Consider the following 27,471-nt stretch of genomic DNA (forward strand, 5'->3'; position numbering starts at 1 on the left):
AAGTACTTGATTTATGCCACTATAACAATATCATCTTCCTTATTACAGCATTCCAATTAAAGATTTACTCTGGCAAATCTACTACAGAGAAAAAAATGAAAGGAAGAAAATTATAGTTCTTTGTTTTCATCAGAAACAAAGCAGGGGACTCAACCAAGCATGTACTTTCATGCAAAGAGACTTCCTCTACCTTGGCCCATCCCTCAAGTATGTAAACACTACAAAGACAGTCTTTAATTCCAGACATAGTTGAGTTTCTTAGGATCATTCACCAATTTATATATAAGCAGAGCAGAAGAACAAACATCTTGCCAACTTATATTTGATTTTTATATTTGAAATCTTTGAGATTTGGAAACTGAAAAAATTTGGAGTCCCTTTCTCCTCTCCCTCCCCCCCTCCAAAAAAAAAAAAAAAACACCCTGACACATAAGTCACAATGACAAGGCTGTGTGATGACTGAAAATACAGAAACTTGAACTTGAGATGAGGCTAGAATCCCTAATGTGGTACACAGTACCTAAGATCCTAAATACAGGATATTGCAAACAGCACTCATATTTCAAGGAGAGAAGCAAGAAGTGGTCCTTCAGAGGAAAGACAGCCCCAGGGCACCTGCCTTTCTGAATCACTGCCATGCTCTGCCCATCACCACAGGGACTGGCGAGAATACACTCCAACAGTACAGCCTTCCACTATCAGCAGACATCAGTGTAAAGCTAGCAAGCAGAGAAGGATTAAAAATAGTAGTATAAAAAGAGAAAGTGGAGGGGGGAAGCAATGGGGGTGGAGGGGCAAAGAATAATTATATCTAGGGCTCACAGTTTGTGAAGCTCAGTGGGAACAACAAAGGAGACATGTGCTTTTCCAATCTTTATTTCACAACTTGAAATTCTCTTGTTAGCTCCGTGATTGCAAGTTATGTTGTCTAGACTTTCATATTTCACTTCTTGTTGACAGTTAGTAAGCTAAATCAAATTAGGGTATGGAGATTTTTATTAATTTACAATGGACTATGGAGAGGAAAAGTGGAGAGGTGTTTATTTTTAATACTGATGTGTCTAAATTATAAAGAAAACCTCAGCTTTAAAATGCCTAATTTTGGGAAGAAGAAAAAAGAGGGGAGATTTGTTCAGCTTTAATACAGATTTCCCTCTTCACTAGACTGATGATTCTATTTATGCAAATACTTTTGAAATACCAGAAATAACAGCTTTGCATTTCAGATTCATACAAATCACTTGAACCCTTTTATAACATAGCAAAACCTTTGGCTCAGTTAACATATACCCTATTGAAAAAGATGAAAATCTCAATAAATACAGTATTAATATCACTCAGCCACTAATTATAATTAATGTAAGATCAGGTGTTAAGCTATAGATGAGATGATCAGGGCATTTTCCAAGTCTAATAAACAGTTTACAAAGTTTTGCCAAATTTTTTTTTCATTCTACTCAATTTGAGATTTGTGAGAAAGTGCCTATCAAATACTCATCAGGGACAGCAACATGTCTATGGCTGATATTACAAAACAAATCATGTCTAATAAGCCTTTAAGGAAAACGATCTTGCAAATAAAAAAATTCAACCTTGTTTTGATTTAGTAAAAGTCCTTATGTCATTTCAGTACTCATTCAGGAAGAAACAGAATGTGGAAGTGAACTGTCTTGAATATGATCAATTTCAAATCCCCTTTTCTATAACTTCACGCTGCAGTTTCCCATCCTTTGCTGCTTCCCTTTATTAAAAGTTTTTTTTTTTTAAACTTCATTTGAACTCCTTAAGGACTGTAAACTAATAAAGCACACTTACTTGAAAAGTATAAAACCGGGTCCCATTAGGAGGATGCACTTTAGGGGAGCCAGGAACGGTGTTCATATCCGAGAAAATCATTTCTGATCCCAGAGACAGTACAATCCACAAGAAGCTCCAGATGCAGAGGAGAGCACTAAGCATACAGATAAATCCTCTCATGCATTTAGGGACGCTATAATATAAAATGAAATCTGCCCCATCCCTCCAGATATTCACAGCGAGAGCATTTTGAATCCCTCACTCCCACGTTTCAGAGCTCATCTGGAAGGTCACCAGGCAGTGACCTTACGTTCAACTAGTTCTGTGGAACACTCATGAAAAATAAATAAATAAACAGCAAAACCACTACATACACAGACATAAAATAAGGAGCACGGAAGGAAAGAAAGCTAGAACCAACAATAAATGTAGCTTTTCAGAATCTGGCAATGCTTTGGACCTGCCCATCTGTTCTCAGTGATAATCACCTCCCTCCACCACAGTCTAGCAGAGTGATTATGCTAAACATCCTGGTTAACCAATAACATACAGTTTCATTTCAGGCAAGCATGCATAGCGTATTACAGAGGACCTCTTCTGACTAGCCTGAAGCATGCTTCCTAGTATATATAAAACAGTGTATAACAACAAATGATTTGGATCTATTATATTCCAGGGCACGCCTTACTCTTTTCTTCCATTGTTTCCTGTTCATTAATAGAAAGATTTCTGTATTATTTTCGTATTAAAGCTTTAAAAACAGATGTATTTAAATTCATTATTTATAATACAAATTAAACCAAAGTAAATTAGTGGATAGAAAATAGTAACATGTAGCAATTAAGTATCTAGGATGCTTTTTAATACAAAGTACACACACACACATACAAAAAAAAAAAAAAAGAGAGCTTTGTCTTTATGAGTCCCATGTGCCACAAACTTTTTATAAACTAAGATTATATTTTATTCTTTTCCATTTCTATCTATTTCATTCCTCTGTCACTTCCTGCCTACATGACTCTGTACAAGTCATTTCAGTTTTCTGAATCACAATATCTTGATTTGTAAATTCAGAAGCTTGACTTATATATTTTCTTTTCTATGCTTCTCTGCTCTAAAGCTATGATATTATGAATTATGTCATTTATTCAATTTGCCTTTTTCTTTAAAAATGTAAAGATTCTTAATTATGTGATATGCATGCATAAGTATTTGTATGTGTATATATGTTTGTGCAAATTATACCCCATCAGCAGTCTAATGAAGCCTATGATCACTTTCTCAGAATAAGGATTTTAAGTGCCAGTATACTTAATTAAGTAAACCCAAAATGTATAGGAATACAACACACATTAATGATACTGCAATACAGTTATCAAAATATTTTTTGAAAGTTAAAAGACCCCAAATTAAGAATCTTTGATGCTAAGCTTTATATTCATTGTATCACTTTCATAATAACAAATAAATACGTTCTTGAAGAAATTAAGCCTCCTACAAATTTAAAACTTTGTACCTTGAAGGGTCCATGATGTCGCTGATGGGAATAATTTCTCCAGCAACACAAATAACAACCCTACCATACTTCATTCTTTCCAAGTTCTATTCAGGTTTTCCCTTAAATCTTCCACAGATCCAAGACAAAAACTCTTGTTATTGTTTCAAGAGATTTCTTAGGCACAAGAAAGCTTTCTTAAAATCCCAATATGTTACTTTCAGACAAATGTTCACACAGCAAGCAATGTTCCCAACACCCAAGTTAACCCACAGTGTATTCAGCCAGTAGGAAAACATTAAAGATCATATTCAAATCACTTGGCACCTTTTAGTGGCAAAAATAAATGTTCCATTTACACATTTCCAAGGTGGAGACTAAGAGAAGGCAAATTTGGGAGGGAGACAATGTTTGCTGCATGAGTTTATCCACCCTAGAGAATCAAAGAATTTGAAGTAGTTAAGATTGTTCTGAGTCTATCATAAGTCAAATAATGTTACGCTAGTTTTTTTCTTTTAATCTTTTAAAAAAATTCTCCACTAGAGCTTTACATTGGTGTGTACCAAAAAGAAAGTACCTTCATTTGATACTATGAAACTATGAAAACAGGCCCAATTCTATATGACTGGGAAAGATAGAATAAGTCCAAGTTTTCTATATTATGTCTTTTTTCTGAATAAAAAGTCACACCTGGATGAGATTCTTCTCTCCTGTGAACAATAGTTGTTTGTCTTTTGGCAATTAAGTCACTAGTTGATAATAAAGTCACTTCTTAAGTGATCTCCTCCTTCCTTCATTCCTCTTCATATTATATTGTCTTTATTTATTGGTGTAAATATTGATCTCCCATCAAAGGTTCAGGAGATCAGAGTTGTTTAAATCTCTTTGAGTAGTTACATGCAAAATTTTGGTTTGGGAAATTAAAATGGACAAGGTCATATTCCTGAGCAGCCTCACACACTTAGTAACTGTGTGATCCTGTGCACTTAACCTCGTTTAACTCTGTTTTCTCAACTGTAAAATGAGTTGGAGAAGAAATTGGAAAAACTATTCCAATATCTTTGCCAAGAAAATTCTAAAAGGGGTCACAAATAATTAGATACAACTGAAAGAACTGAACAATAACAAAAAATACCAATCACAGTGTGGTAACTACAATCATTAAAACAATGCAAAGCAACTTAACCACTCAGCAAATCTCAAGGGATGAGGGAATTAGGTGGATGGGATAGCTGAGTGGCACAATGAATACAATACCAACCCTGGAAGACTCATCTTCCTGGGTTTAATTTGGATTCAGACACTTTGTAGCTGTCTGACTCTGAGCAAGTCACTTAAATTTCTTTGCTTCAGTTTCCTTATCTGTAAAATGATCTAGAGAAAAAAAATGTCAAACTAAACCTCTCCAGTATCCTTGCCAAGAAAACTCCAAATGGGGTCACAAAGAATCAGTCATATTTGAAATGAATGAACAATAAAAGTCTCAGGGCTCTGAGAAGTTAACTTATTTGACCATGGTCATATAACCAGCTAGCAAGTCTAGAGGCAGGAAGATGCCCAATAAGACACAGGACCAGACATTACCTTCTATCCTAATAAAACCACCAACCTCTCTAAAGTCAGAATTAAGTACAAAAGATAGTAATTTCAGCTATTATCTTTGCCTAGGGTAGACACTAAGAATACTCAAAGCAATAAAATTTAATAGTAGAGGAATGTCAGATAAAAGTTCTAAGTACATTATTTAGTCCAACACCCTACTCAGCATGCACACAGTAGGTTATTTTCATTTCTTTTTTTTCTTTTTTTATTATTATAGTTTTTTTTTTTTACAAGATATCTGCATGGGTAATTTTTCAGCATCGACAATTGCAAAACCTTCTGTTCCAACTTTTCCCTTCCTTCTCCCCACCCCCTCCCCCAGATGACAGGTAGACCAATACATGTTAAATATGTTAAAGTTTATGGTAAATACAATATATGTATCTATATCCATATAGTTATTTTGCTGCACAAGAAGAATCAGACTTTGAAATAATATAAAATTAACCTGAGAAGGAAATCAAAAATGCAAGCAGACAAAAACAGAGGTATCAGAAATGCTATGTAGTAATTCACACTCATTTCCCAGAGTTCTTTTGCTGGGTGTAGCTCTTCATTATTGAACAAATGGATCTGATTTGGTTCATCTCATTGTTGAAGAGAGCCACGTACATCAGAATTGATCATCATATAGTATTGTTGTTGAAATATATAATGATCTCCTGGTCCTACTCATTTCACTTGTTATCAGTTCATTTAAGTCTCTCCAGGCTTTTTTGAAATCTTCCTACTGATCATTTCTTACAGAACAATAATATTCCATAACATTCATATAGCACAATTTACTCAGCCATTCTCCAATAGATGGACATCCAGTCAATTTCTAGTTTCTAGCCACTAGGAAAAGGGGTTGCCACAAACATTTTGGCACATACAGGTCCCTTTCCCTTCTTTGATATCTCTTTGGGATATAAACCCAGTAGTAACATTGCTGGATCAAAAGGTATGCACAATTTGATAACTTTCTGAGCATAATTCCAAACTGCTCTCCAGAATGGCTGGATGTATTCACAATTCCACCAACAATGTATCAGTGTCCCTGTTTTTCCACATCCCCTCCAATATTTCGTATTATCTTTTCCTGTCATCCTAGTCAATCTGAGAGGTATGTAGTAGTATCTCAGAGTTGTCTTAATTTACATTTTTTCTGATTAATAATGACTTTGGGCATCTTTTCATATGGCTAGAAATAGTTTCAATTTCTTCATCTGAAAATTGTCTGTTCATATTCTTTAACCAGTTATCAATTGGAGAATGGCTTGATTGCTTATAAATTAGAGTCAATTCTTCATATATTATGGAAATGAGGCCTGTATCAGAACCTTTGACTGTAAAAATGTTTTGCCAGTTTAATGTTACCCTTCTAATCTTGTCTGCATTAGTTTTGTTTGTACAAAAGCTTTTTAATTTGACATAATCAAAATTTTCTATTTTGTGATCAGTAATGATCTCTAGTTCTTCTTTGGTCACAAATTCTTTCTTCCTCCACAAGTCTGAGAGGTAAACTATCCTATGTTCTTCTAATTTATTTATAATCTCATTGTTTATGACTAGATCATGAACTCATTTTGATCTTATCTTGGGGTATGGTGTTAAGTGTGAGTCAATGCCTAGTTTCTGCCATACTAATTTCCCATTTTCCCAGCAGTTTTTGTCAAACAGTGAATTCTTGTCCCAAAATCTGGGGTCTCTGGGTTTGTCAAACACTAGATTATTAAAGTTATTGACTATTTTGTCCTGTGAACCTAACCTATTCCACTGATCAACTAGTCTATTTCTTAGTCAATACCAAATGGTTTTGGTGACCGCTGCTTTATAATATAATTTTAGATCTGGTACTGCCAGGCCACCTTCATTTGATTTTTTTCTTTCATTAGTCTTGACCTTTTGTTCTTCCAGATGAATTTTGTTGTTATTTTTTCTAGGTCATTAAAATAGTTTCTTGGGAGTCTGATTGGTATAGCCCTAAATAAATAAATTAGATTAGGAAGTATTGTGATCTTTATTATATTTGCTCAACCTATCCAAGAGCACTTAATATTTTTCCAATTGTTAGATCTGACTTTATTTGTGTGGAAAGTGTTTTGTAATTTTGCTCATATAGTTCCTGACTTTCCCTTAGCAGATAGATTCCCAAATATTTTATACTATCAGCAGTTACTTTAGATGGAATTTCTCTTTGTAACTCTAACTGTTGGATTTTTTTAGTGACATATAAGAATGATGATGATTTACGTGGGTTTATTTTGAATCCTGCAACTTTGCTAAAGTTGTGGCTTATTTCTAATAGCTTTTTAGGAGAATCTCTGGGGTTCTCTAAGTATACTATCATATCATCAGCAAAGAGTGATAATTTGGTTTCCTCATCACCTACTCTAATTCCTTTCATCTCTTTCTCAACTCTTATTGCCAAAGCTAGCATTTCTAATACAATATTGAATAGTAATGGTGATAGTGGGCAACCTTGTTTCACTCCTGATCTTACTGGGAATGGTTCCAGTTTATTCCCATTACATATGATGCCTACTGATTGTTTTAAATAGATGTTTTTGATTATTTTAAGGAAAAGCCCATGTATTTCTATACTCTCAAGTGTTTTTAATAGGAATGGATGTTGAATTTTATCAAATGTTTTTTCTGCATCTATTGAGATGATCATATGGTTTTTGTTAATTTGGTTATTGATATAGTCAATTATGCTAATAGTTTTCCTAATATTGAACCAGCCCTGCATTCCTGGTATAAATCCTACTTGGTCATGGTGTGTTATCCTGGGGATGATTTTTTTTTTCATCTTTTTGCTAATATTTCATTTAAGATTTTAGCATCAATATTCATTAGGGAGATTAAAAACAGAGAAAAAAAATTATAGAGCAAACTACCTGGTTTAGTTATCAGTGCCATGTCTATGTCACAAAAGAAATTTGGTAGGAATCCTTCATTTCCTATTTTTTTCAAATAGTTTATATAACATTGGAGTTAAGTGTTCTTTAAATGTTTGGTAGAATTCACATGTAAATCCATCTGGTCCTGGGCATCTTTTCTTAGGAAGTTGATTAATAGCTTGTTCTATTTCTTTTTCTAAAATGGGAACTATTTAAGCAATTTACTTCTTCCTCTGTTAATTTGGGAAGCCTATATTTTTGAAGGAAGTCATCCCTTTCACTTAGGTTATCAAATTTATTGGCATAAAATTGGGCAAAGTAACTCCTAATTATTGCTCTAATTTCCTCTTCATTGGTGGAAAGTTCTCCCTTTTCATTTTTAAGACTAACAATTTGATTTTCCTCTTTCCTTTTTCTAATCAGATTTACCAAAGGTTTATCTCTTTTGTTGGTTTTTCATAAAACCAACTCTTAGTTTTATTTATTAATTCAATAATTTTTTTATTTTCAATTTTATCAATTTCTCCTTTTAATTTTAGAATTTCAAGTTTAGTATTTGATGGGGGTTTTTAATTTGCTCTTTTTTAGCTTTTTAAGTTGTAAGCCCAACTCATTGATCTTTTCTTTCTCTATTTTATTCAGGCAGGCCTCTAAAGATATAAAATTTCCCCTTATTACCACTTTGGCTGTATCCCACAAATTTTGATATGGTGTCATTCTCTTGGGTGAAATTATTAATTGTGTCTATGATTTGCTGTTTCACCCATTTATTCTTTAGGATGAGATTATTTAGTTCCCAATTATTTTTTGGTCTATTTACACCTGGCTTTTTTTTAAACATAGTTTTTATTGCATCGTGATCTGAAAAGAATGCATTTACTATTTATGCCTTTCTGCATTTAATTTTGAGATCTTTATGTCCTAATATATGGTCAATTTTTGTACAGGTTCCATGAACTGCTGAGAAGAAAATGTACTCCTTTCTGTCTCCATGCAGTTTTCTCCAAAGATCTATCATAACTAACTTTATTAATATTCTATTTACCTTTTTAACTTCTTTGGTATTTGTTTTGTGGTTTGATTTATCTAATTCTGAGAGTGCAAGGTTGAGATCTCCCACTATTATAGTTTTGCTATCTATTTCTTCTTACAACTCTCTTAACTTCTCCTTTAAGAATTTAGATGCTACAACACTTGGTGCATATATGTTTAATATGGATATTGCTTCATCATTTATGTTACCCATTAGCAAGATATAGTGTCCTTCCTTATCTCTTTTAATTAGATCAATTTTTGCTTATGCTTGATCTGAGATCAGGATGGCTACCCCTGCTTTTTTGACTTCACCTGAAGCATAATAGATTCTGCTCCCATCTATTACCTTTACTTTGTATGTATCACCCTGCTTTAAATGTGTTTCCTGTAAACAACATATTGTAGGATTCTAACTTTTGATCCAGTCTGCTATCTGCCTCTGCTCTATGGGAGAGTTTATCCCATTCACATTTATGGTTAAAATTACTAATTCTGTAATTTCTGCCATCTTAATATCCCCACATTATCACTTCTTGAAGTGAAATTTACTAATCATATTTATGCATTCACATTTCATCATTTGCCCAAGCCATTTAGTTCTCTGATTCTTTTAATAGTCAACTTGGATTTAGTCAAATGTAATGTCACCCAAAACTTGTGCATGATGGTCTTATTTGGCCAAATTGTTAAATTTGTAAATAAGGACTACTTAACACATCTATAATACGTATACAAATTTTACCTTGTTATTTTCAAAGTCTCCATGGCCACCTTTTGTCCCATATGCTAACTACATATGCTAGTATTTTAAGGACCAAAATCTTTCAAAATGGAAAAGTTTCTAAAGTATATTTTCTCAGGATTTAGAGAAAATGCTATTTTATCTGGTTCACTGTCAGTTGGTTAAATTAGCAGGTAGAACATAAAACAATTGAATTGGAAAGAAAATTCTTTACCACAGAATAAAGAGCTCTTAGTAGAGTACTAGATTTGAAGGCAAAAATCTGAGTTCAAATATTATCTCTGACACTTACCAATGATGCTATCATTGGCAATTTATTGAAGTTCTCTGGGCTCGTTTCCTTACCTCTGGAATGGGAATAAGGAAACTTTAATAACTATTTGACAGGATCATTGTGGGACCTAGATGACACATAATGTATGCAAAGTACTCTGCAATTGCTATAAGTGGTATGTGTGTATATACATGTACACATAGTGTGGGTGTGTTAATAGAGCACAGTGGATAAAAATCCACTCTTGGAATAGGAACTGGTTTCAATCTTTACTGCTGACTCACATTGGTTGTATAAGCTTCTGCACATCTCTTTATTTCACTATGTCAGAAATTAAATTTCAAAGAAGGTGGTGACCTTCACTTGTTAAGCAAACTGTCTTACTCCACAGAGAAAATTATGGGTCTGGTCCGGATAGCAATTTTTTTTTTATTTGACTATAGATTTTTTTTTTTTTTTGATGAGGCAATTGGGGTTAAGTGATTTGCTCAGGGTCACACAGCTAGGAAGTGTTAAGTATCTGAGGCCAGATTTGAACTCTAGTCCTCCTGATTTCAGGGCTGCTCTATCCACTGTGCCACCTAGCTGCCCCTTCACTATAGATTCTAATGAAATCTATTCTTTACTCTAAATGAACAAAGAAATCTAAACAGAATTCTTAAAACATATTGCTTACTTGATTTTGCCACTGAGAAACATTTATATTCAAAAAAATAGTAGCTAGTAGATTCTTGATAGCAAAGATGGTTTTATTTTTGCCTTTGTGACCTCTAGAATCAACAGAGTAAGGACTCACTTAGGGACAGCTGAGTGGTGCAGTGGATAGAGCACCAAATCTGGAGCCAGGAAGACTCATCATCCTGAGTTCAAATCTGGCTTCACAATTACTGGCTGTGTGACCCTAGACAAGTCCCTTAACCCCGTTACTTCATTTGTAACATGTGCTAGAGAAGAAAATAGCAAACCCAAATGAGGTCACAAAGAATCAAACATAACTGAAAAAGGACAGGACAACAAAAAGGACCTAATAAACGTTCCTTAAATTGAACTGAACTCCTTCCTATAATGCACAATGGCTATGGCTGAAAACAAACTTTCAAGTGTTCCATTACAGCTCTGCAAAATAGAACTGGTCTATTCCACATTGGAGAATCCATCTCATTATGGCTTTCTGCTTATAAGACAGGAGTCTCTATCCCCCTTAATAATCCCAGAAACACAGCCTGGCACAATGAGCTTCCATTTATATGGATAGGAAACATATATTACAGAGAAATTCTTGAGGTTCCTAGCCATTGAAATTCTTCTTGAGTGGTAGGGATCATGAAAAGAATGATAGACTAAAGTCAGAAGATCTGGTTTCAAAGTCACTTATTAGTTATATGACTATGAGTCACAATGGCCTTTAACTTCATTTCCATATCTATAAAGGGGGATTGATAATTTCTGCATTATCCATTTCAAAGCACTATTTTCCCTTTTAAAGCACCACATAAATATGAACTTCCAAGATGAATAGAAAAAAATGATAGAGCTTATGAGATATCATCTATGACTTGTTCAGAAGAGAAAAGAATAAGAACAATAATAGTTACTGGTACTTTTTAAAGATTTGCAAGGTGCTTTACAAACACAACATTTTATACTCATAGTATCTTGGAAAATAGGTGTTGTCATTATCTTCATTTTAAAAATAAGAAAACTGAGGGAGACAGAAGTGAAAGAACTTGCCCAAGTTCACACAGATAATAAGTGTCTGAGACTGAATTAGGACTTAGGTCTTCCTACCTGCACTATCGAGAAAGATTCATAAGATCAATTCATTATTTGTCACTTTCTTTTAATTAAACATGACAAAAGAACATATTTTAATCAGTGGCTAACTTTGTGAAATCTGCTGCCATCTTGTTTATCTCACCAAATGAGCCCTCACACAATTGAAATCCTACTTCTTTGACCTTTGACTAGCATGGAAATATCTTATGGCTGAAATTTTGAAATGGTCTTTATAGTCCTCAACTGAAATATGCTATGCATAAACTTTCTTTTTCATCTGAAATTTCTGTATCTAACCTTTCTGATATTTTTTTTTTGTAACATCTGGGAATTCAACAGGATGGATGGCTATATATAATCTTCATCAAAATCTTAAATGTTGTCTCTTACCCCACAATGACTGAGAATAAGATTTGGGATTTTCTCTGATTTGATACAACAGGGAAACATATTTTAAATCTTATATTTTTTCCCTTAAAATTTTAACCACAATTAAGAAACAGTCTTACTGATGACCTTCACAATGGCAACCTATTCACCAGCAATCAGGTCATAAAAACCTTGGCCTGTTTATCTGTTCAAAGGACCATGGGACTAGAACTGGAAGATGGAACAAATGAGGAAAAGTAGCTCCTGAAGGTTAACTGAGTCATCTAGGTGACTTTGGTGACAAATGTTAATATTGTAATTTGAATCCAGGTTCTCTGTCTCCTATGTCTCTCTCTGTCTCTGTTTCTTTGTGTCTCTGTCTTTGTCTGTCTCTTTCTCTCTCTCTCTCTTCCCCCTTTCCCTCTTCCCCACTTTCTCTGTCTGTCTGCCTCTCTCTTTTCTGTACCAATTGTCCTGAATGAGAGAAGACAGTTTTCTCAAATAAAACAATGCTAATCACAGAAATTTTTGAAGTGATATATCTTTTGAAGATATTCTCTCTCTCTTTTCCTCTTCTTCCCTATTTCATGATCTTATGATCTTTCTCTGCCTCCTATTTTGCATTCCTCCCTAATCCTCTCTTTGGTAGATCTCTCTCTCCTTTTTTTTTTTTTTTTTTGGTCTTCTCCTTTATCTCAAAACTTGGTGGTGTATTGAAAAGGCCTTGAGAATCATTTGAATCCTATCTTTACTTACTGTGTGATTTTAGGCAACTAAGTTAAATCAACTGAACTGCAATATCTGTATCTGAAACATGTACAAGGATTTATGAGGTTTTAAAATAATCAAATGAGACCATATATGCAAAGTGCTTTGTAAATCTTACAATGCTATATATATATAATTTCATTTCATTTTGGTGAATCAGGGCAATTAATTCAGCTCATTTCATTTTTTTTAATTTTTAAAGCTTTTTTATTTTCAAGATATACACATAGTTTTCAATATTCACCTTTGCAAAACCTTGTGTTCCAAATTTTTTCTCCCGCCTTCCTCCCATCCCCTCCCTTACACATATATGTTAAACATGTGCAGTTCTTATACACATATTTCCATAATTATCATGCTTTAAAAGAAAAATCAGACCCAAAAGGGAAAAAAAGAAAAAAATAAGAAAGAAAACAAAAAGGAAGCAAATAACAACAAAAAAGTGAAAGTACTATGTTGTGATTCATACTCAGTCCCCACAATTCTCTCTCTGGGTGCAGATGGTTTTCTGCCTCACCAGTCCACTAGAACTGACCTGAATTACCTGTCTGTTGCAAAGAACTCTGTCCATAAGAATTGATCATTGTATAATATTGCTGTTGTATACAATGTCCTCTTGGTTCAACTCATTTCACTTAGCATCAGTTCATGGAAATCTCTCCAGGCCTTTCTGAAATCATCCTGCTGATCATTTCTTGTAGATCAATAATATTCCATAACATTTATATATACCATAACTTATTCAGCCATTCTCCATCGGATGGGCATCTACTCAGTGCCTAGTTCTTTGCCACTACAAAAAGGCTGTTACAAACATTTTTGCACATGTGAATCCTTTTCTCTATTTTATCTCTTTGAGATATAGGCCCAGTGGAGATATTGATGGATCAAAGGGTATGCAGTTTGATAGCCCTTTGGGCATAGTTCCAAATTGTTCTCCAGAATGGTTGGACCAGTTCCCAACTCCACCAACAATGTATCAGTGTTCCAGTTTTCCACATTCTGTCCAACATTCATCATCTTTTCCTGTCTTTTTATCCAATCTGAGAGGTATGTAGTGATACCTCATAGTTGTTTTAATTTGCATTTCTCTGATCAATAGAGATTTAGAGCATTTTTTTTCATATGACTAGAAATGGATTTAGTTTCTTCATCTGAAAATTGCCTGTTCCTATCTTTTGCCCATTTATCAATTGGAAAATGTCACATATATGCTAGCTAACAACCACCATCACTACCACCACCACAACAATAATATGTTAGTCCAGAGCAATTATTTCATCAATATAAAAAATTTTCATTGTTAACACTGATGATGGTAATAAGTACTCTCTTGTTTTACTTCTATGTCTTGCCTCCTCTAAATGCTGAGCTCAAATCCTACCTCCTGTGGGAGGCCTTTCCCCTTATATGTTCCATTTTCTCTAGATACATCTGTACATGGCACAGTGGATAGAGCAAGCTTCCAGGTCTGGAGTCAACAATATTCAATTTCCCGAGATCAAATCTGGCCTCAGACATTGACTACCTAGCAATGTAATCCTAAGCCAGCTACTTAAACCTGTTTCCCTCAGTTTCTTCATTTGTAAAATGAGCTAGGGAAGAAAATGACAAACGACTTCAATATCTTTACCAAGAAAACCCCAAAATGGGGCCATGAAGAACTGGACATGATTGAAAAAATAACTAAATTAGCATGTTGTCTTTATCAATAGAATGTGTGCTCCTTGACTATAAGGATTATATGCTTGCCTTTAAGTCAACAAAAAAAATGTATTTAGTGCTTCCTAAGTGCATTTTTTGTTGACTGAATGACTGCAATAGCATTAGAAGGTTGCTTGCAGTAAAGAGAATTTATTTGACTTGCTCATGGACTTACTTGAATCTAGACTTACTTGAATCTAAATCATACTGAACCCTAAGTTAACTATTTTTGTAATTACAATGCTAAATTGCCTATCTTTTTTTTTTTTGCATGCTTACAACTCTAAAATCCTTTCAATATGCATGAGGATATATACATGTATAAATATTGTTATTCTGAGCATTTTCTGCTGTAAGCTATTTTTTATATCCTTATATAGATTTCAGTTTGGCCAAAATATCTCTAGCATTCAGAGATTATCTTATTTCAATATAACAATTTTCAATCACCAAACCAAGGGAAATGCTTATTTTCATTTTTAAAAGCAGTCTCTTCAGCAGAGCCTCTCATGACAAGACTGAAATGGGAACATTATGTGAAAGAAAAGGTGTGTTTTATAATAGATACTCTTTTAATTCAATAAAAATTTGTGATTTAAATCTTAACTCAAAACATCTGTTTTCTGTTACTTTATATGTATATATGGGTAGAGAAGATAATGTACTACCTAGAGAATATATTTTGCCAAAAGAAATTAGAATGTTTAAAAACTGAATTCTCAATATACATAATTCACATACATATATAATACTATATACATATGTACACACATGCATACATATTATAATACATAAACATATATAAATATGCACATGCATATTTATTAATTTAAAAACATAGAGGCAGCTAAGTGGTGCAGTAGAAAGAGTGCTGGGTCCAAAATCAGGAAGATTCATCTTTCTGAGTTAAAATTATGCCCCATACACATACTATGTGATACTGGGCAAGACACTTAATCTTGTTAGCTTAAACTTCCTCATCTGTAAAATGAACTGGAGAAGGAAAGTATCTTTGTCAAGAAAACTCATTAGGAGTCATGAGGAATTGTGTATAAAACAGAACAGTAACAATAAAAATTTATACATATACATACATATAAATTATGGTTTTTATCCTATAGAGTAGAAAAAATAGTATTTTATTCTTATTCATCATATATACATTATATATATGGCATATGTGTATATACACATATGTACATATACATATTTATATGTACATATAAACATCAATGATATGTGCATATCAGTAGATTATGCTATAAATTTAACTGAGACCTTCAAGGTAGGCCAAAGCATTTTTTTAAAAGCCAATCAGGAATAAGTGACTTGCCGAGGGTCACATAGATTATAGGCATCTAGGTCAAATTTGAACTCAGATTCTCCTCACTACAGGAGAATATACTCTAATTCTATCTACTGTGTCATTTAGCTGATCAAAAGAATTCATTTTTAAGAGAAGTAGGACTTAACAGTCAAGAAGAATTGAGTTCAAAGTCTGCTTCAGCCTATAGTTGTGTGCTAGTGGCTAGCACATGGGCATGGACAATACTTCTATATGGGTCATGTAGATGGTATGTATAATCAATTTCTATAAGATCAGGATAATAATAATTATAACATCTAATAGAGGTTTACAAAACTCAAATGTGGTAATGTAAGACACTTAGCATCAGCTTTGTTAAATTCAATATATGTATACATATTTATAGAGTTATCTTGTTGCACAAGAAAAATCGGATCTAGGAAGAAAAAAAACCTGAGAAGGAAAACAAAAATGCAAGCAAAAAACAACAGAAAGTAAAAATGCTATGTTGTGGTCCACACTCAGTTCCCACAGTCCTCTCCTGTAGAGGGTCACAGTCAGTGGGGAAATTCTGGGTGAGGTATAAGACCCTTCAGCCCAGAGGGAACCTGCTAATAATGTCTGGCTCAGCTTCCTACGTTCCCTAAGGGCTCTCGGCCTTCCTGAGAAGTCAGGGGGCAGTGACAACCTATGTGGAGATTGAAGCAGAATGATACTAGCTGGCAAACTACCTTCAATAGCAAGTTGTTTATGTGGTCCCACATGTTCAGTATTGTTTTTGTTGCATTATAAAAATGAGAAAGCCCTTGAAATAAATGGACTCCATTTTCCCACCATCTTCAGGAGTCCTGCCTCATCACTTCTCCACTAGGAAGGTCTATTTTAATTACCCAGGTGTGAGGACTCTAGAAAGCAATGGTACATTTTGTCATCCCAACTTGAGGGCTCTAGAAAGCAGGATTCAATATTTTAATCACCTCAACTTGGGGTTCTAGAAAAAAGACACAACACTCTCCTTGGGTGTAGATGGTTCTCTTCATTACTGAATAACTGGAACTGGTCTGAATTAATTCACTGTTGAAGAGAGCCAAGACCATCAGAACTGATCATTGTATAGTCTTGTTATTGCCATGTATAATGATCTCCTGGTTCTGCTCATTTCACTCAGCATCAGATCATGTAAGTCTCTCTAAACCTCTCTGAAATCATCCTGATGGTCATTTCTTACAGAACAATAATATTCCATAACATTCATATACCACAATTTACTCAGCCGTTCTCCAGTTGATGGGCATCCACTCAGTTTCCAGTTTCTGGCCACTACAAAGAGGGCTGCTACAAACATTTTTGCACATGCAGGTCCCTTTCCCTCCTTTAAGATCTCTTTGGGATACAAGCCCAGTAGTAACACTGGTGGATCAAAGGGTATGCACAGTTTGATAACTTGTTGAGCATAGTTCCAAATTGCTCTCCAGAATGGGTGAATATATTCACAATTCCACCAACAATATATCAGTGTCCCAGTTCCCACATCCCCTCCAACATTCAGCATTACCTTTTTCTATCATCTTAGCCAATCTGACAGGTGTGTAGTAGCATCTCAGAGTTGTCTTAATTTGCATTTCTCTGATCAATAGTGATTTGGAGCACCTTTTCATATGACTAGAAATAGTTTCAATTTCTTCATCTGAAAATTGTCTGTTCATATTCTTTTAACCATTTCTCAATTGGAGAATGGCTTGATTTCTTATAAATTTGAGTCAATTCTCTATATATTTTGGAAATGAGGCCTTTATCAGAACTTTTGAATGTAAAAATGTTTTGGGAAAATGTTATCTAAAGCACATATTAGAGTGCTATTGTAACTATCAAAGGAGATCATGCATACTAAGCATATTGTACTGTTAAAGTGCTCTATAAATGTTTTATCTTTGACATTCTCTACTGTTGGAATATATCTAATAGAGGTAGTGTGCTACATTCTTGGAGTCAAGAAGATCTAAAGACCTACTTCTGAAACACCCTGGCTATATCATCTGTCTGAACTCACAGATAATCCTGTGAGACCAAGTTGCAACATAGTTCCTGAACTTTATTGACAAAAGGAGTATGTTCAAGGAGGTTCCTAAATAGATGCAATTCTAGGTAATACATTATTTATCTTAATCATTTTCTACTCCTAGACTGCAGTAAGAGTTGGTGTATACACAGGGGGTTGCAAAAATTGTAGCAGTATTGTTATTTAAAATAATCTGCCCTTGTTTATTTTTATTTAGTTAAGTTTATTCAGAACTTAAGAAATAAAACAAAGATTCCTATAACATAGTAGAAAAGGGGGGAAAATATGATTGCATTTGAAACTGCAAATCCATTAATATATAACTTGCTATTCCTTTGAAATATACAATAAAGTTATAATTTAACTCCCTCCCTGCCCTCAAGATGGCTACCATTAGATATAAATATGTATATGTGTTTATTCACATATATAAGTACATGTATAAATATATAAAATGTGTGCACATATGTGTGCACATATATAAATATAATACATACCTAAATATATACATACATATATATTTACACACATACATACATGCTATACATACTTCTACTTATCATTTCTTTCTCTGGATGCAGATCACTGGACTCTTAAATATATTAGAGTACACATCTCCTTGGCTCTCTAAGGAAGAAAAATTAGAACCAGATATTTGGAAAATAGTGGGAAAGTAACTAATTGAATATTATAAAGCTATGGATCCTAATTCAATTCCTGAGGAAACATTCCTTATGTACAATATAATACAATTGGCTTTAAAGAAGCCCACAAGTTCTAAAAAAAAAAGGAAAAATTTTAATGTGGACATCAAGACAAGAAAGTGCGAGGAGAAAGAACAGGAGGGGGATGGTACTGACAAAGCAGCCACAGTGCCATTTGTGCCACAGTGGGCACAAATGCATTTTATACCTAGGCTATGATGCAGAACATGGGAAGACAGAGTCCCTGTATGCAGCTGGGACTACTGAGATATCCCCTGAAAAGGTGAAATCTGTCCCTGTCCGGCCTATAGATCCCTTGCCTCCATACACAGTAGGCTTGACCATTTCACCTCCTACGAGTGCTTACAAAACAGTGTTTAGCTATACACTGACTTGGGAAACTGGGGAATATATAGCTAATATCCTAGTCACTAATACAGGTAGACAATGTGTGACTTATCACCCAGGAGAAGTAGTAACATCACGTTTACTGATACACACTTCTGATAGGCAATCTGGTGATATTTATCTAGATTTTGACTCCCAACAACAGAATCCAGGAATATTCTTGACTGCAGCTGTTACAGTTGTCCCTCCTATGCTCACTATCTATGTAAATGGCATACCATTGAAAGGATTGGTAGACATGGGTGCAGATTGTACAGGCATTAGAAATGCCACTTGGCCCAGTCATTGGTCAAAGATTAAGGCAGACACCAATATGTCCAGCATAGGAGGATCAATAGCAGCTGAAGTTAGTGCTACCCCTTTGAGGTGGACATTTGAAGGTAAAACAGGAGTTTTTACTCCTTTTGTAGTAAATAAAATCCCAATCAATGTATGGAGAAGAGACATCTTTCAACAGTTAGGATTACAATTGAGTACTTCAGCTTTTTAGGCAGGGCTGCTGTTGAAGGCCGGCCAACACTCTCACCTGTTCCCATTCAATGGAAAACTGATACACCAGTGTGGGTGGAACAGTGGCCCTAACAAGTGAAAAAATTCAGGCCTTATTAGATATAGTACAGGAGCAGCTTGATCAAGGATACTTACAATCTTCTCTAAGTCCTTGGAATTCCCCTTTATTTATTGTAAAAAAAAAAAAAAAAAAAGAAATCTGGAAAATGGAGGTTGTTGACTGATTTGAGAAAAGTATTATGAACAGATGGAAACTATGGGAACTCTTCAGCCTGGACTTCCATTTCCTACTCAATTGCTTAGAGAATGGCCTCTTTGGATTATTGACATTAAGGAGTGTTTCTGTTCTCTCCTTCTACATAAGGAAGATATTAAAAGATTTGCCTTTTCAATGCCCAGCATTAATTTAGTTGAGCTTTATAAAAAGATATGAATGGACAGTTTTGCCACAAGGAATGAAAAATAGCCCTAATATGTGCTTTTTTTGTTTGTTTGTTTTTTTGGTAGCTGAAGCAAAGTCTTTTTTTTTTTTTAAATAACTTTTTATTGACAGACCTAATATGTGTTAAATGTATGTGGCTACTGCTCTTATTCCAGTAAGAAAAGCATTTCCAAAGGTTATGTTGTTACATTACATGGATGATATCTTGCAGTGTGCACCTGAGGAGCAAATTTTAGAAGCATATTTACAAACGACCATAAAAAAACTAAGGAGCTACAAATTGCATATAGCTCCAGAAAAAATTCAAAGACATGCTCCTTTTCAATATTTAGGATATGAAGTATATCCAAAGGAGCTTATAGTACAAAAAGTTTTCTTAAAGAACAGAAAAGTTGAACACTACTTTGAAAAATTGATAGAAGATATCCAATGGATGCGTCCAGTGTTAGATTTAACTACCTATCAAGTACAACCATTATATTACATTTTAAGGGGAGACAATGCTTCAAACTCACCATGCCAGCTTACAAAAAAAGCTCAAGAGGCTTTGAGAGAGGTTGAACTGGCTTTATCCAATGTGGTTGAAAGAGTTACTTAAAAATCCTTGGAAATATAAGTTTTTGCTACAAAAGAGGCCCCCACAGCAGTACTTCATCAAGGAGACAGTGTGATTGCATGGGTGACCTTCCAAGCACAACCAGACCAAAGCCTTACTCCTTACCCAGTGCTTGTGGCTAGAATTTTATTAAAGGCCATTAAGTGAGTAGTATAATAATTTGGGATAAGACCTGACAAGATATACACTTTTTATACCAATGAACAAATTAATGTATGGGGTACAACCATCCCAGAGTGGCAAATTTTATTGACCACAGCTCCAAATTTTACATACGGATCTCCATTAAAGATAACCTGACTATGATATAATTAGCAATGGGTTTTTGAAGAAAAGGTTTCTAAGGTTCCTCTTAAAGGACCAACTATCTTTACAGATGTATCCAAATATAACATTTGTGCTGTGTACTCTCATGACTTAACTATAGAGTAGTCAGAACTCCTTTTCAGTCCACTCAGCAGAATGAATTATATGCAATCATTCTAGCTCTTATTTATTAAGGAGATGTAAATATAATATCTGATTCAGCCTATTCAGTAGGTACGGTACAAAGAATTGCCACAGCCCAAATAAAATCTGTAGCTTCTAATATATATCAGCTCTTTAGGGAACTTCAAGACCAAGTCAGAAAACATCAATGTAAGACTTATATCTTGCATGTCCACTCACATAGTGCACTTCCAGGTCCTATTTTTTATGGAAATTCAAAGGCAGATCACCTTCTAACCATGTTAGCCAACACTCCTTTATTTCAGGCAGCCCAAGAATCTCATTCTAAACATCATCGGACTGCTCAAGCTTTATATTTGCAATTTGGGATAACAAAAGAGGAAGTTAGAAGCATAGTAAAAGCCTGTACACCTTGCCTTCCTTTCCATGTTCCTATGCTTTCTCCAGGGAAGAACCCTCATGGTTTGAGTCCCAATGAAATTTGGCAAATGGATGCCACCCATTATAAATCTTTTGGTTGCTTGTCTTTTATCCATGTTTTAGTAGACACCTTTTCAAGATTTACTTTTACAATGCCAGCAGCAAAAGAGACTGCCTGAGTGGTCATTGAATTCCTTATACAAGCTTTTGCAATTATGGCTAGCTCCCTAGAAGGCCTCAGGATCAGCCAGAGTTAGGATAAGTCAAAATCCTTCGTCTTTAGGGGGAGAAGTGAAGGAGGCAGATAAGCTGCCATGTGTCTTGCCAAAGATGTATCCTGGATTCTGGAGTCTCGACTCTCCAGCCTCTCTCCTCCTTGTCCTGCTGCCAAGTGCCTTCACTTCTCTCCCTCCGCCCTCCAATCCTTGCCTACAATTATCTTACTATGAAACATTCAGCGAGCATCAATGGTGAGGAGGGCCATCATCCAAATATATGCCTTAGAGCCATTGCCTCACATCAAATAAGTAGCCTTAAGTGTTTTCTTATCTGATTCAGAGTTTCAGCCCTCTACAGTATTCACCTTGTCCATTGGAGAGAGACAGAAAAGACCCTTGAAACAAAGGAAAAGACTCAAGAAACATCTGGTGGTTCCACCTCTGAATACATGTGCCACTGAAAAAGCATGGCTGTTTATCCAATGTGTATGGCAATTGACTCATGAACATCAAAAATTGTCAATGAGAGTGCTGCAGGACTTCAAAATCTGCAGGAATCATTGGATTCCCTTTCACGTGAAGTAATGGACAATAGATTGGTTTTGGACTATCTCTTGGCTGCTGAAAAAGGTGTATATTGTTATACCCTCTTTCTAGGACTTATGGACATGTATAATTCCTCATGATGATTCATATTGTTTGTTACATCATTACTAGCCTGTGTTGCTTGTGTAATACCTCCCATGCTGATGGATTTATGTCTACCTGTTTCAATTAATACTCTTCAGCTCAGAAGAAACATGCTAATAATATCTGTTTTGACTCCCCACTTCTCTTTGGTGCCCACCTCACTTCCTAAGAAGTCAGGGAGGATATGACTACATGTGCGCTAAAACAAAAGAAAGCAGGAGATGTAGAGGACCACAGATAGTGAGGAACTCTGGGAAAAGTATATTAAAGCAAGGATACTTACAACAGGGTGTTTACTCAGTGTGATTAATGAGATAATGGTTCTCTAGTTCACATATACTTAATGTGATGTAATGATGTAATCACTCTAGTTGGCAGATGCTTAGTGTGATATGGTGATGTAATGGTTCTACAGTTGGCACATGCTCAGTGTGCTGTAGTGATGTAATAGTACTAAGGTATTTAAGGGCTGAGAGGACTTGAAATAAGACAGACTCCAGACTCCATCCTTGACCATCCTCATGGTGGCTCTCCTGACTTTATCACTTCTCCATATAAAACCAATGCCCATGTAGAGATCCTCCAGAAAGCTAGTCCAGAAAGCTGCACTACAGCAAAGTTGCTGGATATAAATTAAATTCGCAGAAATCTTCAGCATTTCTATATATTACTAACAAAGCCCATTAGTAAGCGGTAGAAAGAGAAATGCCATTTAAAATTACTATACTTGGGGGTCAACCTGCCAAGACAAACCTAAGAATTATATTAATACAATTACAAAACACTTCTCACACAAATAAAATAAAATCCAAACAATTGGAAAAATATCAATTGTGAATTCATGGCTAGGCTAGGCCAAGCCAATGTAATAAAAATGACAATTCTGCCTAAAGTAGTTCAGTGCCATACCAATCAAACTGCCAAAACATCATTTTACAGATTTAGAAAAAATAATAACAAAATTCATCTGGAAGAACAAAAGGTCAAGAATATCAAGGGAACTAATGAAAAAAAAAATACAAAGTATAGTGGCTTAGCAGTACCAAATCTAAAACTAAATAAATAAAGCAGCAGTCATCAAAATCATTAGATACTGACTAAGAAATTTTATGGTGGATCAGTGGAATATATTAGATAATATGACACAATAACAAAGGTCTATAGCAATCTACTATTTGATAAACCACCAAATTCCAGGTTCTTAGAATAAAAACTCACTATTTGATAAAAATTTCTGGGAAAACTGGAAAGCAATATGTCAGAAACTCGTCATTAACCTACATCTCATACTCCATACTAAAATAAGGTCAAAAATGGATACATGGTTTGGGCATAAACAAATTAGGAGAACAAGGGATAATTTACCTATCAGATTTTTGGAGAAGGAAGAAATTTACGACCAAAGAACTAGAGAACATTATGAAAGGTAAAATGAACAACTTGGATTATATTAAATTTAAAAGGTTTTGCACAAAACCAACAGAAACAAGATTAAAAGGGAAGTAAGTACAAAGCTGGGGAAAAAATTTTACAGCAATTATTTCTGACAAAGGTCTCATTTCTAAATTATATACAGAACTCTTGTCAAATTTATAAGAATACAACTCATTCCCCAAATGATAAATGGTCAAAGGATATAAACAATTTTCAGGTGACAAAATTAAAGTAATTTATAGTTATATGAAAAAATGCTATAAATCACTATTGATTAGAGAAATGCAAATTAAAGCAACTCTGAGACACTATCTCATAACTCTCAGATTGGCTAAGATGATAGGAAAAAGTAATGATAAATGTTGGAGGGGATGTGGGAAAACTGGGACACGAAAGCATTGTTGGTGGAGTTGTGAAATAATCCAACCATTCTGAAGCACAACCTGGAACTATGCTGAAAGGGCTATCAAAGTGTACATACTCTTTGACCTAGAAGTACCATTATTGGGTCTGTATCCTAAGGAAATCATAAAAGAGGGAAAAGCACCCACAAATGCAAAAATGTTTGTATTAGCTCTTTTTGTAGTAGCAAAGAATTGGAAAATAAGTAAATGCCCATCAATTTGGGAATGGCTGAACAAACTGTGGTATATGAAAATAATGGGATATCATTGTTATATAAAAAATGATGGAACAAGCTGATTTGAAAAAAGGCCTGGAAAATTTACATGAACTGATGCTGAGTAAAACAAGCAGAACCAGGAATACATTGTATTTAATAACAGCAAGGATGTGTGATGATCAACTATGAACGTCTTGGTTCTTTTTAGTGCTTCAATGATTCAAAGCAATCCCAATAGAAAGAGACTGAATGGAAATCAACATATACTATGTTCACTTCTTTTTTTTTTTTTTTTTTTACTCTCTCCCATGGTTTTTCCCTTTTGCTAATTTTTTTTCTCCCAACATGATTCATAAAACAATATGTATTAAAAATAAATACATTTATTTATTTCATTACATTTTACTATTAATATACTAATTAATTAATAATATTAACAATACTGTATTAATAATATTATATATTATTATATAAAATACTAGGAAAAAAACAACAATTTAATATTAATTTAATAGTATTATTAGTAATATTACCAGTTAGTACATTTCGAATAATAGTAGCGGTAGCTAGCATTTATATAATGCCAACTATATCAAATCCTATACTAAACACTTTATGAAAGCTGTCTCATTTGAGCTTTCCAGTAACCCTGGGAAGCCAGTGTTATTATTATACCCATTTTATAGATGAAGAAATCAAGTGACTTGCCCAGTGTGCCACACATCTAGTAAAAATCTGAGGTCATAGCTGAACTCAATTCTTTTTGACTCCCATCTACTTCCTCGATAAATTGCTAGTATTACCTCCATTTTACAGATGATGAAACTACAACTGAGAAAAGTTAAATGATCTGGCGAAGTCACACAGCCAGTATGTTTCTAACCTAAGAGTTGAAATCTGGTCTTCCGAACTCCAGATCCAGTACTCAATTCACCATATCAACCCAATGGCTATGAGTATAATAAGACTAGAGATAATGTTTTACTAAAACTTAACTTAAACCCGTGCCTAGTGTTTGGCGTTGCATACACACTAGATATTTGATAAATGCCTGTTAAATCTTCTTTGGTAGAGTTCCAACTCACTAATGAATCTTTAGAATATGACACACAAGAAATATTCCAGCTATGGCCACATCCCAACAGAATCCTGCAGGATTATTAGTCTCCTACCTCTGGACACTATATCTCTATTAACATACCCAAGATAATATTACTTCTTTTGGCACTTCACAGGATGCTGACTCATAATGAGTTAATTATTCAAACTTTTTATTTAAATTGTTGTCTAGTTTTGCCACCCACATTTTGCACTTCTTCAAATTTTATACTTTTTAATTTTGGCCAGAGTTTTGAGATGGCATAAAAAAGTAAGTTGCTTGATAAGCTTATATATTTGAAGGCAGTTTCTTACTGCCTATTCCAAAAGAAAAACATGTCCTGTTCCCAACTGCAAAGTACTGCCATGAACCCAAAAGCCATTTTGTGAATTTTTTTCTTTCTTTTTACAGCCATTTTCCTATCTTTGAATCTCTGATTCTTATGGAGTCAGCAGAGATGCAAAATGTAGCTATGATGTTCTACTCCCTGCTCTACCCCACCCCCATTTCAACTTTTAAAAATTCAACAGATATTGTGCAATTGTTTTCCAATTGGAAATTTCCAGCCTCCAACTGGAAATTGTTTTCTGATTTCCTCTTAACTAGTACCTTGCATCTCTTATATGCTCATAATATTTCATAATATTATAAGAGGCTTCTATGTCATATCACAAAGACTAGAAATATGGGGTACCCAGTAAAGTGCTAAACTTGGAGTTAGGAAAAGATGAGTTCAGATCTTCCTCCCCCAGCTATGTGGCCATGGACTAAACATACAACCTCTCTGGAAATTAGCATTCCCATATGTAAAGTCAGAATTAAAAAAGATCTAAGTATCTGACTTAGCATGTTATAGGAATTTATTTTGTTTGATCATGCATATTTGTTACAAAGAATTTGTTTTTTTTCTTTTCTCTCATTTTTTCTCATTCAGTTAAAAAGATAAAAAAAGATCTTAATTTAAAAAATAAAAGAGAAGTAGAGATTGTTACTGATACACTATGCTATATGGTTCATTTTATTTAGTAATATGAGAACTTTCACGGAGTGGGAGTATTAGACCAATGTTTGCCACAAAAACAAAACATTTAACTTTCAAAAATTAAAAAAAAGGTGATTTTCTTTTGTTTCAAGCAACATATGTAATTTTTCATGAGTTGGGATGCCTATTTGAATCACTTCACATAAAATGAAACCAAATAGTTCTTGCGATTTCTTTTTTTTTTTTTTAACAAAAGAAACCAAATAAGTACATAGAAACAAAGAAGCTCAACATCAAACTTTTGAACTATCATATAAAGGAATGGAAATAAAGTAAAAAGTAAAAGCCAAATTGAAGTTAAAAAATTGAAGAAATATTCTGAAGCTTAGAATTGGTTTTTCATAGAATGTGTTTCTCAGAAAGCACTTGATAGGTTTTTTTGTCTTTGAGATATGTTGTACTATATCTTTCGAAAATAAATACATTATTCCATAGGAAATAGAGATGGGGGGAGAGAGTAAGAAAGTGAGAAAGTGAGAAAATAAGACAGATAGAGTGTGAGAAACATATTGATTCTTAAGTATTTTATTTCATAATTCCATTTTAAATAAAAACATTCTTAATAAAGATCACAAAATTCTATATCATTCCATCATTATTCTGAAAACTATCAAAACTATATTTCTCACATAATTGAAGAAAGGGAGATAATTAACCAGAATAGTAACTTACAAGCATTGAATTCCAATTTCCCCCATGACATCATATTTGATGAAGAATGAATGTTTAGCTTTTTTTTTTTTTAACGAGAAGGCAATAACACTTGACATTTAATTAGTACATAATAATTTAAAGCTCTTTATTTAAGTTATAGATTATTTTTCATAATACTGTGCCTTAAACAGGGCATGTCTTATCCCACCTTTGTTCAGTTGTATCTGATTCTTTTCTTGGTAAAGATACTGGAGATACTTCTCTAGCTCACTTTAAAAATCAGGAACTAAGGTGAAAAGGATTAAGTGACTTCCCCAAGGTTATACAAATTGAACTCAGGAGAAGGAGTC

At 34.2% G+C, this 27,471-nt stretch overlaps 1 protein-coding gene across 8 annotated transcripts in view; it reads right to left on the reverse strand.

Moving 5' to 3' along the window:
- PPFIA2 (PTPRF interacting protein alpha 2) overlaps positions 1-27,471 on the reverse strand; it is a 668,498-nt gene that overhangs the window by 377,259 nt on the left and 263,768 nt on the right. For 2 of the 8 annotated variants that reach the window (XM_051962867.1, XM_051962866.1), the window contains exon 1: positions 1,816-2,230. The exons of the other annotated variants lie outside the window; for them this stretch is intronic. In XM_051962867.1, the coding sequence (XP_051818827.1) occupies positions 1,816-1,977 (162 nt within the window). In that variant the 5' untranslated portion in view covers positions 1,978-2,230. Of the gene's footprint in view, positions 1-1,815; positions 2,231-27,471 lie in introns of those variants that run through there. 8 annotated transcript variants of the gene reach the window in all.

The sequence above is a fragment of the Antechinus flavipes genome, chromosome 5, assembly GCF_016432865.1.
Source record: "Antechinus flavipes isolate AdamAnt ecotype Samford, QLD, Australia chromosome 5, AdamAnt_v2, whole genome shotgun sequence".
Lineage (NCBI taxonomy): Eukaryota > Metazoa > Chordata > Mammalia > Dasyuromorphia > Dasyuridae > Antechinus > Antechinus flavipes.